Raw genomic sequence first — 16,096 nt, forward strand, 5'->3', positions numbered from 1 at the left:
GCATGTGGGCAAAACCTTTACATTTGTTGGGGTATTTCGTCTCTGCCACAAATTAGCGCCTACTGAAATAGGATCTGAAATCATGAAAGTAGATTTTTAACCTTGGTAAGGACACATAACTCATTTATTCATCTATTTATTATTATTGTTATCAAAAATGTTTATCATTTATTTATTTATTTATTTTACCTTAAATCGTTTGTCTTTGTAGCACAAATTGTATGAGGAGACAGAACTAAATATTTATTTACCCTTATTCCTTTATTAACATTCCAATGTTATTTTATAACTGTAGACTTCCTCTTTAACTTAAAACTCTTTTATTTTTTTTTGGCAACCTCTATAGCCTTGGCCTTGGAATCTAAACCGACGATTAAATTGACCCTGTAACTCTGTGCTGCCTGTTGGAAACCTAGGTCTATTTTGTCCGGCGCCCTGGGGCTTAAAATTGCTACTCTTGGTGACCCTGGAACAGTGTATCCATGGATGGTTTTCCCCTCAGCCCAGACATGAATGTCGATACCTGCATCGTGATGTATAGCAGCCCTTTCTAAAATTGAAGTCATAGCACTTAAGGGATGTGGCAGAAGAGTTCCCCTGTGATGGTTTCCCAGGCATAATATTGTGTATAAAGTTGCATCAGGTACTATAGCAAATAGGATAAAAACTGTTTTAAACGAATTAAATAACGATGATCTAAATGGTTTGTGATCTGGGCTTGACATCGGGTAAACACAAGATTGATTTACGACATTATGCAATATACAGAGGAAAATGATATACTTGGAATGTTATTGATGATTGGTTTTCAAAAGCATTTGATTCTGTGTCTTGGATATTTATAGAAAAAGTTCATCTTTTTGGTAAAAGCATTTTTCACTGGTTTAAAAAATTACATAATAAAGCTCAGTCAGCTGTAAATCGGGGGGGAGGGGGGGGCAGCTTTCTTCTTTCTTTGATATCAAGAGGGGCTGCCGTATATGTTTATTCTTTGTGCAGATGATTTGGCAATAAACTCAAGGAACAATAGAAATATCGAAGGTGTGAGAGTTAAGAACTGTCCTATATTACTACCTCAGTATACGGATTATACTTCGCTTATTCTTGACGGGTCAGAAAAATCAATGCAAGAAAGAGAGCTTAACGAATTTGCAAATATTTCTGGATTAAAAATGAATATTGATAAATCTCAGATGATATGGATTGGTAGTAAAAATTATAGCGAAGATATGCTTTTACCTGAACTTAGCCTACAGTGTGAATTTACATGAAATACCGAAACTTAACTTTGATAAAAAAAACTGATCAAACTTAAATCAATAATAAAAGATGGAACAGAAGATAATTAACTCCAATAGGGAAAATAACATTATAAAGACATTGCTTATATCTCAATTTAACCATCTCTTTATTTCATTACCTAATCCAGATGATAAATTTCTTTACAAATTCAACTCCCTACTTTTTGACTTTTTATGGGATGGAAGACCAGACAAAATCAAACGGGATACAATTATGCAAAACTATGCTAATGGTGGTCTTTAAATGGTCAATCTTGTAGCATTCATAAACTCCTTAAAACTTACTTGAATAAGGAGACTCTACCGGAGTACTGAGAAATGGCAGATAATTCTAAAAACCTATATTGACATTGACCTTCTTGCAAACTGTGGTGATAATTATATTCATCTATGCATAAAAAAGTGCAAAATTAAATTTTGGTATGATTTTTTCAAAGCTTGGCGTACATTTAACACAAAATATGAGGACAAGATATATCAGAGTAATATATTATCTGTTCCAATCTGGTATAACAATAAAATAAAGATAGGAGGTAAAGCTGTATTTTATGAGAACTGGTTTAGGAAGAATATATTAATTATGATTAATCTAATAACCAACAGATGTATTCTCTATGGATTGGACAAATTTATCCAAAAGTATCAAATAGACACATTTTATTTTTACAATACCATGGTCTTGTCTCTGCTGTCAAAAAATATGTTGCATCAAATACTTTCTCTAACACCTCTATAATATATCCCTGCTTACCCATCAATCTAAGAATCATTCTTAGTGACAAAAAAGGGACAAATAGGATTTATAATACTTCAATTAAATGTGACGTGTTACCATCGGGCACCAAAAAAGAAGGAATAGTATATTTGATGATATAGATAAACAAACTTGGGATAATTACTATTGAATGCCATTCTATGTAACAACAAATACAAAACTTCAGTGGTTCCAGTATAGGGTAATCCACCAGGCAACAAACTCACATCTTTTTAAAATTAGAATAGTTATTTCCCGTCTTTGTGTGGTGTGTAACTTGTGCAAGAAACAAGCATTCATCTGCTTTAGGAATGTCAGGAAGTACAAACACTATTACATAGTCTTGATGTTTTATTTAAAGCTCTACTAATCCCTTTCTCTGTTAATAAACTTTTATTTTTGGTTTCCTTCATCAAAACTCCCTTCCTGGTAACCGAGTAGACAATGAAATAATGATTATTATTAAACAGTACATTTACAAGATGAGATGCTTACACCATTCACTAAACTTAAAGGCCCTAATTAATACAATCAAAGATAATTACATGATACACAAAAATATAGCAAATGGTAACAGTGATAAACTAAAACGAAAATTTGAGAATGAGTGAAAAATGGGACAAATTAATAGTTTTGATTAACATACTTCTTTCTATTATCCTTTTTTAAAATTAATATATATTAACATATATATAACAGTCCTTGACAATACTGAGTAATCATGTATAAATCATAGTTTAACATTAAATGTTTGAATTAGTCTCGCTTCTTTTTACCATCTCACCCAGCAATCCTCTCCACTTTTCCTTCCTTCTCTTCAATTTCTATTTCTTTAAGTTTTTTATCCCTTAAGTTTTCTTTTCTCCATTTCTGTATGTGAATGTAGATATATATTCGTGTATGGGTATATCCGTGTGTGCATGGGTGCGTGTTACTAGAAATGTTTGCGATTATAGATATAATTAGATGTGTACATATTTATGGATCAATCTGAGTGTACATGATAATTATGACAGCATCAATTTAAAGTGGATGATGATGATGATGATGATGATGATGATGATGATGATGATGATGATGATGATGATTATAATGATGCATGATGATGGTGATGATGCATTGTGAAGTATGGACGATGCTGCTGCTGCTGCTGCTGCTGCTGCTGCTGATGATGATGATGATGATGATGATGATGATGATGATGATGATGATGATGATGACGTTTGCTTTTGTATGTATTGTTATTGTGTATGATGATCATGTTATTGATGGTGATCACGAAATATGATGATGTGAATGGTAAGAATGATTATCATGAATGATGGTGATGATGATGATGATGATGATGATGATGATGATGATGATGATGTCAAAGTTTGCTGAATGTATGATTACAAATAATCTTGTTTTGTAAGACATGCAATGACCAAATACATATTTGCACTAGTGTGTTGATGCGTGAGGGTGCGTGTGTGTGTATATCATATCTACCATGTAAAATCTTGGAAAAATAAAAACAATCATAAAAAAAAATTAAATAATAAACTGCCAAATTATAACCATTATACTTACTGATACAGTGTTCTTGTGAATGTTTGTTGTAAATAAGGTCTAATGGCGAGTGAGCTGTCGATTGTTTACAAGTAATTAACAATCACACAGTTATTAATTAGAACACCGACTCATTTGTTGTCTATTACAATAGAATATTATTTGCTGTCTTCAGAGTTATCTATATTGGTTATTTCGTATTAGGCTCGTTCACTATGCCTTAATGCCATTCTCAAAATGAAGTCTTTGCTTGCCTTAAAACTCTGACGCTACATTATCTATGTATTTCCATAAATAGTCACAAGGCCAGTTTCATACCAGCTGTTTTTCATTTTGGAATCCCATTGGCTATATCCCATGTCCATTCTTTCGTCGTCCCTTTTAGAATGACAAACATGGCGATGTGTAACATATGGCTTCTGCTAGTGTCCTTGACGGTATTGACTGTATCCATGCAATTTGTATCAGGAAGCTGTAAGTATCAATCAAAACGATGTAACCATGGGCTTGTTTAATTGGTCATTAACAACGATAAGTCTCAATGAACCGAATGAAGGTATTTGGGTACAACGCTGCCTGATTGAAAAGTATGGTAATCGATTGAACCCTTTAACACGTTTCTATAAGTATTTCCGCGGCTTTTTGTTTTACAGAATTCTTGTATCATATATACGAATAGAATGCATTGACATCGTTGATCAGATTAATTATTACACTGTAAAAAATTTAAAATTTTCCTCCCGTGGGAAGTAAGGGGAATTTGGAGTTTATCACATAGTTATTAATTTATTAATTATATATCAGAATAAGTATCCCAAAAAAGGTTAAGAGTTCCTTTTAAACCCCCCACCCAAAGTGGCTACCAATGGGTTATTATGCATGGTAAATATAATACAAGTGTCTGAAAGAGTTTATTTTAAGGGTTATCAAGAAAATCAAATGTTAAATATCGTACTCACCTACTGACATGAATAGACTTATCATAATACTTATTATAGCCTTCTGGTAGTCATTTTGGGTGGGGGTTCAAAAGGAGCTCTTTCCAAAACAAAAACCACTAGAGTACAGGCAAGGATTCAGAAAAATTATTATCGGTGACATTGACTCTGCATCAATAGAATTCGAACTTGTCTGAGATACTACGGGCCTTTACTTTTTGATTTACTAAAAGTAACATTAGTGACTTTGACCTAACAATACTAAAATTCCTGTTTCAATTATCATCAATAAGTTGACGTGATTTTTATAAAAAAATGAACAAAAACCAAAAAAAACAAAAACAACAACAAACAAAGCAAAACAAATCTATAACTTCAAAACCTGAACTTGCCTGAGATTAAACGAACTGTTATAAGTTTGAAGAAAAATTCATCAAGAAATGAAATTTTGAAAGCACTGACTATGATTTTGTAAGAATAGAATTGGTGACCTTGGTACTTAAACTCATCAGAGATAAAGGGGTGTGAAGTGTGATCCAATTCCATCCTGGAATAAACTGCTACAAGGCTGACAAATTATAATATGTCCATGCAGAACAAATTATAATATGTTCTTTATAGCATCTGGCTTAGTTACTCTAATCGATATATGATACTACTCACGTTTTCGTATGAATCACATATACTGTAGCATATCTCAATATTATTTCTTTAGGTTGTGTCTCAATCATAGTGGGAAACGTAACTGATCTTTGAGTTCATCAGCAAGCAAAATATTCCCGAAAGGGTAACCTTTGCAATTAGAACTATTTACCGAAGCCAAGCTGATCAAATATCATGACACCCATGAATATTAATTACAACTGCGTGCCCCAAACGAGATTGATTATCCGGTTTTGTGGGGTAACTTTCCACTAGAGCTGGTGTTCACGGAGCGTCTATAGCTGAAAATTTCTGTCGGATAAAGCTGACGGCAGCATGTCCCATACATGCTCAATAGGATTTGTATAACCGGCTAACAGGCTGACCAATCGGTGGATAATATCTGGCTATAGATACTGTTCATCGCTGAGAAATTTCATTCGTGAATACTTTGTTTCGCGAATTTACCTCTTCCGGCATATTCACGAATACATGATGTCGCAAACGCTAATCTAAAAATGCATTTAATTCAAATGTTTGATACACGTTCGTTTGTCTGTTGGTTTTCTTTACTCTATTAAGGTGTCATCTGTGTAAATTCTTTATTTCTTCATGTTTTGCCCTAATGTTATTGTATATGGGTTCGGGTTAACATTGTGTTGACATGTTGGTATCATCGTGTATGGTTTTTGATAAACGATTCATGAAATACTAGAGATATGGACTCTGCGAGGCTCATTTATCGGTATCCAAGTCAATATGGATATCAACCAGAATCATTTCCAAACATTTAAATTTAAATTAGAGACTGAATGAACCCTCACCATGTCAGTCTGCCTGAATAACCTCCCCAGGTTGTCTCAATACTCTACAGCGGATGTAGTGGATATATGATCGGGACTTTTCCATTGCCGAAATGCTGGTGTAATTGAACTATAAGACGGTTCCGAAATATCTGACGGCTTCCTGGCCACCAGAGGTATAATGGTATTGTGGAGCATATGACGCAATACCGGTATGACTAAATGGGACGGAGTTCTGCGTCGTTACCTTTAACCGACTTCTTGTATGGTATATGGAATAATTTTCTTTAGTTTGGAAACGATTAACATAACACATTAATACAACAGTTTGTGACGCGTCAATGTCTGGTGAAACATGGTGAAATATGGTGAAACATGGTGAAACAAGCTAACAGGCGGCAGTCTGATGCCCTTATTCAATTAACCGTATCTGATTCGCCTTATGAAAACAAAACCAAGCAAATTATACGAATGAATGTTATATTCGTATCATAATAAGACATTACACTTCGTAGCTACCTTTTAAAAAGGGATGCTTCACGAGCCTTTATGGTTGACTGAACAAGACCACGAGGAACGATTTTGAAGGCTGATATGTTCACCAAACATTGAACGGAAGGAAATATAACATCATAACTAAAATTCAAATATCTTTCCCTACATATAGGTGACTGTAGCAAAATGAGAGTAGTATATTGATTAGGTTATTAGGTAGTGTTTAACAGACTAGCTATACGTTTTATTAGTCTTCACCTTTTCAATATATTTATCCTTATTTTTGTCATCTCGGTATTTATTTAGTTTTAGCATAAATTATCCTATATGATAAACACACACATATAAAAATGTGTTATGAAACAAGCTGATGTTGAATCCACCTAATCCACCTGTCTCCATTATACAAAGCCGAATGCCCGACACAAAATCCCAACGTCGTATGGGGCTGTGCCTACCAGCCTCACTGTTTCAGTGACAGTGGATGCGGAAGTGGACACAAATGCTGCCCTCACACTTGTGGTGCATTTTGCTACGACACGTCTACAGGTATGGATACAAATTGTGTTTATAAATTGAGTAAAATGTTCAAAGGAAAACTGTACCTCATTCAATGTAATTTTTAAATGTTTGTCAGATTACAGAGACTGTTACATTGGCTGAATTGCAAAATCATGTTATTTTAAGAAGCTATATAAAGCCTTCTCAAATATTCCTGTATTTGGTTTTCAATACAGAAAAAAAACGTTGATCTGATCGTAATGGTAAATATGACAAAGATAGGCAAAAATTATAATCTATTTTAGGGACATTTAATGAAGCTATGACCAAAGAACTATTTACAATTTTATAATTGTACGAGGAAACGCTATCATATCTGATCGATATGGAAAGTGAATTATTTAAAATGAAATAGTAAATTCACACAAATTGTTTGTTATTTGTTAGAGAGGTTATCTATTTTACTTTTAGCAACACACGTTACCTCAGCCCCAGATGGCGATTGTCACAGTGTAAGTATAAACTTCTCCTTATCTTAAGTATGAAATCCTGTCTATGCCAGTCGCTAAGCCATTGTCGTTATTCGTGTAATACTATATGAATGAGTCCTTTCAATTCCACTTTTTTCCGCTTCATTTTTTATTAATATTTCAGCAATTTATGCTGCACTTCTTTAAGTCATTTTACCTTTAGTTAATGACTTTATACCTCGTGTTTTCAGTATCAATATTTCAATACGTTCATAACCTGATGGAAGTTTCAAGATTGTATTGAAAACCATACTAGTTTGTAGGTTAGGACAAACATCGTTGTTTAAAAGAGTATATTCTCAATTAGGATAAATCTTATTCTAATAACGAAATTAACACACGATATCTATTTACAAGTAAAAAAAAATATAACCAAAAATTGGTTCAGGTTCTTTAAGTGGGGATATGCACATTAAATATTGATTATAGGCACTACGTCAAACAAGTCACATTTATTTTTTGTTGAATTTCTTCAAAATGTTAAAACAAGAAAATAGTTATTTCGTAAATTAAAATGAACAATACAAATATGTTATTTAAGTATATTTCCTATACTATCAGTGATTATAATACAATTATCACCTATTTAAACGATGTAAATACTAAATGAACATTTCTTTTCTGTTGTATTTTATCTAACAGTTAAGCTGCCTGCTCGGTGAAATAATTGGACGGAAAAAGTGATATCTGTGGTTCGAATTATCATGTTCTATAAAATATAGATACACAACCCTTCAGAAAATCTTTGTTTTTCTTATTGTTTGTTATATTTTTCCGGGCACTTGTTATCATATGCAGGAAAATAAATCATATTTCACAAATTACATTCAACAGTCCAATCTTATTGTTACGACAGTATTAAATACTCATTATAACAAGTTTGATAACTTTACATTCGATATTTTCCACAGCCATGTATCTTACGTGTTGTATAATTAAAAAAATAATAATATGTAAACCATGTGACCGTATTTGAATTCGAGTTTTTAATCCATTCACATGTATAAAAGACTAGTACATTATATATACCAAGTCATTCACATTTAAATTACCTAATCCTTTTAAACATTTACTATCCTAGAAACGATCTTGTTATTCTGATTTGAGCGTTTACGATATGGATCGTGAAAATCATGCTGTGCAGTCATGCAGTATGTTGACAAACAAAACGCTTCTGTGTTGACTCAGTGACGTGGTTATTTGATACGTAAATATACTAAATTGAAGATGTGAAACTGATCACATTTGAAATAGATCATGTTTGATTAAAATTGACTTTCTGGCCAAAATAGGAATATGTTTCATCAATTGCACTGACCCATTTTTTCGTCAAAAGTGCTGCTTTTGTTTGTTTCAAGCAAACAAACAAAAAAAACGCAAAAAACCAAGCAAACAAACAAAGAAAAACAACCAACAACCTATTTCTATCAATTTATTAGGGGGTTTGTTTGCAAAAATATCAAATTGGTATTTGCTAATTCATATGAAATACTGGATTGATCTTTGATCTCAGATTTCATATATTTATTTTCGATTGTGCCTTTGTTGTACATTTTTTTTTTGTTACAGATGAGAAAAACAAATCAGCTGATAGGCTATTTACTGTTGTTATTTCTTGAAAAGTGCTGTATGGTTCTAATCATATCAAATTTCAAACTATTCAGTTCCCCCTTTATAACTGTACCGTATCGATATTGCGACGGATGAGTAAAAAATAAAATGGTTGACAGCTGCCATCTTTTATTTTAACAATGAATGTTCCTTGAATGATTCTTGCCGATTCCCTTGATAACTAGCTCTGCATTTTATTATGTGACTGAGCAGGAAAAAAACATTACTGCAAACTAAAAAAAGACTATCAAGATCGATGGGATATTGATTATACAAATATATCAAGATTAAAAGATAGATAAAAAGATCAAGCTTTTTCAAGCAAAAGAACAAACTTTGTTCCCATTCATCCAAGCAAAACATCCTGGGGACTACTGATTATTCAAAAGATGCTTATAACAGATTTGGAAGTGGCTATATGTAATTCATTTGGGTGTCCATCTAACATTCACTAGGTCTTTTGGTTATTTGATAAATCGTGTGCAATATTTTGACACATTGACTTCATATACCATGGAAAGTTTCTCGATGCCATTCAATTGAACAAGCTTTACAAAAACTTTCTTTGCTTATATGTGCAGCTGACATATTGTATTCCTCAGTCAAATTGAAACAAACTTTTATGACTTGACAATCGAGATGTTTGTTTTTGCTTGCTTGTTTTGCTTTTGGTTTTGTTCAAATGAAATGACACGACTACTTACTAGTTTCTTATCCATAACGAACTATTTTCACATTACGACAATAATCCATGCGTTCAATACAAATTTGTAATAATTCTAACTTTATTACTATTTGTTACCTTTTCAGAGACTAAGTAAAGGAATTCCGTCAATAATTGAAACATTCTTAAAGTAATTAATTACAATGGTAAGGACCCTATAGTGTTTTAAAGCATATTTACCAGATATGGTGATAGACTGTCGAAAATAATGCTTTACTGATTCTGTGACTTTATGAAGGAAAAACAGCAAATGTGATTTATAGTATTACCGTATTAGCAGAACAATATAGAGTAATCGTCTAAACAAAATGGGCCTGCTTCGCACATCTGGTATTTAATGTATTCCAATATCCGTGGGTAACTTTCTCATTTTGATTGCATTAAAATCCATAACAAGATGAAGTTACGATAAAAAAACAATGATCCCATTTACATGAACTATATACATCTTTGATAAATCAAGTAGCAATGCATTATATCGGAGCTATCGGAACACGTTAGAAACAATTTTTCTACAGAACTGTCGCTATTAAAGTATCATCATTCTTTTGGGCAAATTGTTGCTTGCGTCGACCATCCATGTCATCTATGTTGTCAGGCAATGAGGTGTTGAGGGTCTCTGGCAGGAAACACGACACGATCCCTGCTGCCAAAGTCAACACTCCGAATATCAGGGATGTATATCCAAGCCCTCCTCCTTTGTTAGTACCCTACAATAATTGCCAAATAATGACAGTTATTCAAAAGAAGTTTCAGTACAGACTAATTAGATTTTATGACATAGGCATGGGTGTTAAAGAGCTGTTCAAAAAATGATTCAATCGAATAACTCAGTTTTTTTATAATCATTACCTCTTTCTATAGATAATTAAATAAAGGTACAACACATATTAACATTTAAGTAAAGGCAATAATATTTGTATTTAAAACAACACCAAACAAACAAAAAAGACTTTGAAATAGCACAGCCAATCAGTAATTAATTTATTTGCTATTAGGGATATTGCAAATAAAATCCTCACCGACTCTGTAAGATAAGGAGATATAATAGCTCCAGTCCGAGTAGCTACATTTGTACAGGCAAGTATAAAACTTCTTATTGTCGTAGGGAACAGTTCTCCAGTATACACAAAGGCATTGGCAAACGTTGCAGATACACCCATCCTGCCTATCGCTGACAAAACGATAATCAGCCAGTCGTTGTCTGAAAAGTAAATATTTGAATCAACGTAATGATGTCACTATTCATTACATTACAACAACAAGTAGATTAATTTGTATGAAGACGTTTTTGCATTTAATTCCACATAAAACATGCATATTACAAGGATGCAAAATGTGATAGATGATTATGAGGTTAATCAAGTTGCGAAGGGATGCTAATTCGTTATTGCTAACATATTTGGTCTTGAAAGTTGGGAGTAATGGCTTTACCTGCTGTCACAAATGTATGGTCTATAAGTCCATATATGTGGTGGAACTCTCGGTGCTTCCAGGAATTTTGGATCTTTCTGAACAACTATTTTTTCCTTATGTCTACAGTGAAATAGCCTCACTTTTGGCATTATCCGAGTTGCCTCCAAACCAGAATTAAAGATTTAGAGTTGTGTTCCCCTTGCCGATTTATGCCAGGCTTTAAAATGGTTAACGAACGGGATTGTGGTAAAGTAACTACTAGTGTGCTTGTGGAGGGTTTTATTTGAACACCATGGGAGTCCTAAAGTATATTCTGTACCGTGCCACAAGCCGAATGAATTAAAATGGTGCCGGCAACCTACCTCCATCTGCATATCGTGAGATCAAAGTAGAGGAAATACATGCTACACCGGCCAGTAGAAAAGCACCAATGTTCAGTGGCTTGCGTCCAAGTCTTGTATTGATGAAGAGACACGAGACATAGGCGACCATTTCCAACACGGCGTAGATGATGAATTCTAAGTAAGCATTGTTACCTATGCGTCCCACATTGAAAGTCAGACCATAGTAAGACAGGGACAAGATAAACCTGCAATGACGGCAAAGATTTTGAAAAATCAATATCGTAAATTTGTAAAGAATAGTTTATATTCTTAACGATCAATTAACACAGAAAATGACAGTAGGGTCAATTAAGGGTCTATAAAATCTAAGAAAAGAACATTAGACAAATTAAAATGTAGAAGATGATCTACAGACATAACATGCTGAAAGACAGGCAAAAAGATCGCCATCACACTTATATTGTTAAAACATGGGGAGATAATACATGTTTGGTACCGATTTTGCTGAACAGTTAGTCTAAGTTCTTATCTTCTACAAACTGGAAATGCTATGTCAACTGTTAAAGATGACATTTAAAACCATCGAGCAACACTAATACGGCAATGGCCATTATTCAGTAATGTCAATCATTACACATGTTTCGGTTCAATTCTCATGCTTCATATACAACCAAATTCGTTATGCTCCACTTTACACTTTTTTTGTAGTAGATACATTTAATAAACGAATAGTGTAAATATGCTTATAATCGAAGTACTTACCAGAGCATTGCAATTACCATGAACCGAACGAACAGTCTGCATGATTGAAATAAAGGTAATAATTCATTCCAGCTCTTTCGTTGTTCAAGCTTTACTTCTTTTGCATCTATATGGGGTTGTCTTTTATTCATATAAGCAGCGCGCTGTACTATTTTCATTGCCTTCACCCCTTTTCCTTTAGACAACAGCCATCTTGCGGACTCTGGTACAAACCTTGAAATGATGTTTTGAAAGAAAATGACAAATTTAATTCCAGTCGAGGCCTTACGACATATTGATCCCTTAACAAAGTCATATATATATATATTCTTTTTTTTCTACCTTTATGCTTCAAAATAACACAGTTAGCAATCGGTCAATCTGGCTGTATCGGTATCTAAATTAAGCCTATCAGGAATGTATAAATATATTATTTACACTTACAACCAGTAGAGAAGTAATATTCCTCCAGGACAAGAGATTGCAATCTGTAGACTTCGCCAGTCTCGGATGAAGTAAGCGGCGCCACTTAAAATGATTTCCCCCAAACACCAAGACACTTCCACAGCAACAGTTGCGTGAGATCTGTGAGCCGGGTCAACCGTTTCGAACACTGTAGCAATAAGTATGCCATTAAACAAATTACCAAAATATACATTTACTGATCTTTTTAATCAACATAAGTTTCATTTCACACTGATATTAATCATGAGGGAGATTTCTACTTTTTCCGTGTATTTGATACCTGAATGAAGAATGGAAGAAAAGAGAAGAAATTAGAATATATTCAATTCATCTTTCAAGACTGAGACAACCTTTATTGTCTATTTTTCTATCCTGAAAACGTATTTGCTAGGTTTTTTCGTTTTTTTAATGTTCTGACTTACTTATTATCATAAGAGAACCGATACCGCTTGTAGTTGCCGCCCCTGCGATGAATCGAAGAACCACAAAAAATATGAAGCTATTTGCCCATGCACATCCAAGAGAGGACCCAAAAAGTAATACTGCGCCAATGTACATCACAATCTTCCGACCCCATCTAAAATATAATTGTATAATTATGTGCCTGGATTGATGTCATGATACACTGTCCAGGTTACGACATTTTAATCTGAAAGCACTATAAAAACGCCCATTGGTTGGGGAACAATCTGTGAACTTCATCCTCATGTGATCATTGCTACTTCGAACCACCATACAACCATTCCGAAATAAAACTCGACAGGTCAAGACGTTTTCTTTCGGATTACAAATAGATTCTTCAAGGCAGGCGGGAAAGATGACAAAAGATTAAAAATGATTTTGTAATTTTGATTGTTGAATTGCAAAGACAAAGCGATACCATCACGAAACAAATGGAAAAAAATTTCCAGAGCCTTCATAAAGTCACTTGTTGAAGAATTTCTAGAGCGTATCTCAAAAGCTATTTCAAATAGTTCCACGAAATTCTTACACAAATAAATCGAGTGTTTCAATTGTGCATTGTGCTATGGAGGAGTTTTCAGTTTTGATATTTCTTTTGGCTACTATGGAAATTGTGCCTGCGTATATATTATTTAAATAAATAAAGCCCCAAACGGTTCCCTTGCCAACGACTACACTTTGTATCTAATAAGTATCTTAATGCTTATCCATATACAATATATCTACGGATTACACATTTTTGTGTAATGGACGCTCCCAAAAATGTTTTTTTCAAAACATTCGCTTACAATGAGTGGCTTTATCAATTAAGAAGAAGGTATAGACCTATCAATAGTTAATAATGGTGCCATTTGTTTCAAATGATTTAATCGCTATGAAAGGAAGTTGGTGTCAGAGAGGTCTCAACCGGTCCGAATCCTCCAGATATACTGGAAGCTGATGAACCCTGTACGAATGAATGCTTGCTCAGTTTGTTCTTTGGACAGTAGGTTACGTAATATCCTGCCCTGCTACCTATCCTCCTTTTGGGTCACCCAGATCAAACAGATTAATGGACAGAGAACAGAAAAGCAATTAAACACACACGTACACCGGCAACTTATTCCGTTTACTTATAAGATATTAAAGTATAATTCACGTGAATGGGTAACATAACCTTTGCAATGTGAATACTTCTAATACCATAACATTGTGGTCTTGTACCAGGTACGTCCTTTTCTCTACTGTAAATAACATTAATCAAATCTGAAATACCTCTGTATTATAACCTGTATATGATATTATGTCTTGTACATGTAAACCATTTGTATTGTCAAGTTAGTGTCGATTTTAAAGGTATATTTCTCGTGAAAGGGAATTTAGGTATGTTTGACATCGTTCCTGTAACTACACATTGCCAGTATTTCTAGAGCTGGGAAACTATCGTCCCGATTTTTATCGGAAATTGCTTGATGACAGATGTACAGAGTATACATATTACCTATTTTCTAAATGGCTCTAAATGACGGACAAAGTTTTGGACATGATAATTTGATGTCTAAGACTTCAAAATTGAGATTTTATGAACTGTAAAACACTTCATTTTTCACCCCCATTTTGACTTATGGGCAAAGTTATCATTCCGAAAAATTAATTATTGAATTGGAAATTAACCAACCTCATACAAATCTGAAGTGAAACAACGCAAATGGTAGACAAGCGGTGTCTTTGTAGCAATTAATGAAATGTAATGAAAAAGGTGGATAATAGACACTATGGATGTTTTACCTTTGTACAACTGAAAAACAAAACAATATGTTTTAGTGCACCTTAAAATATTACGAAGATTTAATACAGTCGGGCGACGGCTGTTCTTTGAAATCTCACCTTTGAAAAAGATCCATCTAGAATGTTTTTAGAAATAGCAACAAGAAATATTTTAAAACAAATGTACGGGCCACGGATAAAGAATTATTTGAACAACCCTACATCACATTATAAACTACAACTCTATAAGATAGAGTTCACAAGCTGAGATAGCGGCCTCCCAAATAAACACTCGCATCATATACAATACATAAGAGACCGTCTTTTTAAGTACATACATGCTAATAGAATGTTCAACAACATAAAACCAATATCTTTCTGCATCATAGAGACGGTCACGGATGAATCACATTAGAATTAAATCGCTCATAATCGACTACACTTGCAAACGTTAATCGAAAGCTTTTATATACTTACGTATCCCCAATGAATCCAAGAATGAAGGATCCGAACAGGTTACCGCCCATAAACGCCATACTGGCGTGCTGTTTAAGTATGGAATCGTCACACACCATTTCAAACTATAGGATAAGAATCGGATAATTAAATCAATTTGTTCGACGTGTATTCAGATTGTTCATGTGTGAAAAATAAAACAATTCTACAAGACTGTATTTTTACATTGCTACATATTCTAAATATAGATTATGTTCTGCCGTCGTCGATTCTTTTTAACACTAAGAGGCACGTTGATCAGTTTTTGTTGCATGACACTCATATATGCAATAATTGACTTTATGGTTTAGTGTTATTTTCATGTATAATAGTGTAAGCATAGAAACAGTATCAAATAATGTTAGCATAGAAATGGGTACGTTTTGAACGGGAGTGGTACTATAACTAACAAATAACAATGTAACAATACATTAGGACATAATTTTTGTAACGTTGTAATTTTTAGAACGACTAGCTTTTTGATTGTTGTAATAAAACACACAACATTTCTATGAAACATAATACAATTATTGTGATCCAAATTTTAAATAGAGGAATTTATGTGAATAAATAAATA

General features: G+C 33.6%; 2 protein-coding genes across 2 annotated transcripts; one reads left to right on the forward strand and one right to left on the reverse strand.

Annotated features, from left to right (window-relative positions):
• The first annotated feature begins 3,992 nt into the window (after positions 1–3,992).
• On the forward strand, positions 3,993–8,199 carry LOC132553166 (waprin-like protein). Its single transcript, XM_060217390.1, has 4 exons — positions 3,993–4,080; positions 6,896–7,033; positions 7,457–7,497; positions 8,158–8,199. The coding sequence occupies exons 1-4, from the start codon at positions 3,993–3,995 to the stop codon at positions 8,197–8,199; spliced, it is 309 nt and encodes a 102-aa protein (XP_060073373.1).
• Positions 8,200–10,362: 2,163 nt separating this feature from the next.
• LOC132553167 (organic cation transporter protein-like) lies at positions 10,363–15,560 on the reverse strand. The gene is made up of 7 exons (XM_060217391.1): positions 15,502–15,560; positions 13,239–13,393; positions 12,796–12,964; positions 12,373–12,585; positions 11,629–11,855; positions 10,873–11,054; positions 10,363–10,560 (listed from the first exon to the last, which is right to left on the reverse strand). The coding sequence occupies exons 1-7, from the start codon at positions 15,558–15,560 to the stop codon at positions 10,363–10,365; spliced, it is 1,203 nt and encodes a 400-aa protein (XP_060073374.1).
• Positions 15,561–16,096: the final 536 nt, after the last annotated feature.

The sequence above is a fragment of the Ylistrum balloti genome, unplaced genomic scaffold (assembly GCF_031769215.1).
Source record: "Ylistrum balloti isolate Yb309-2 unplaced genomic scaffold, AGI_CSIRO_Ybal_v1 Utg370302, whole genome shotgun sequence".
NCBI lineage: Eukaryota > Metazoa > Mollusca > Bivalvia > Pectinida > Pectinidae > Ylistrum > Ylistrum balloti.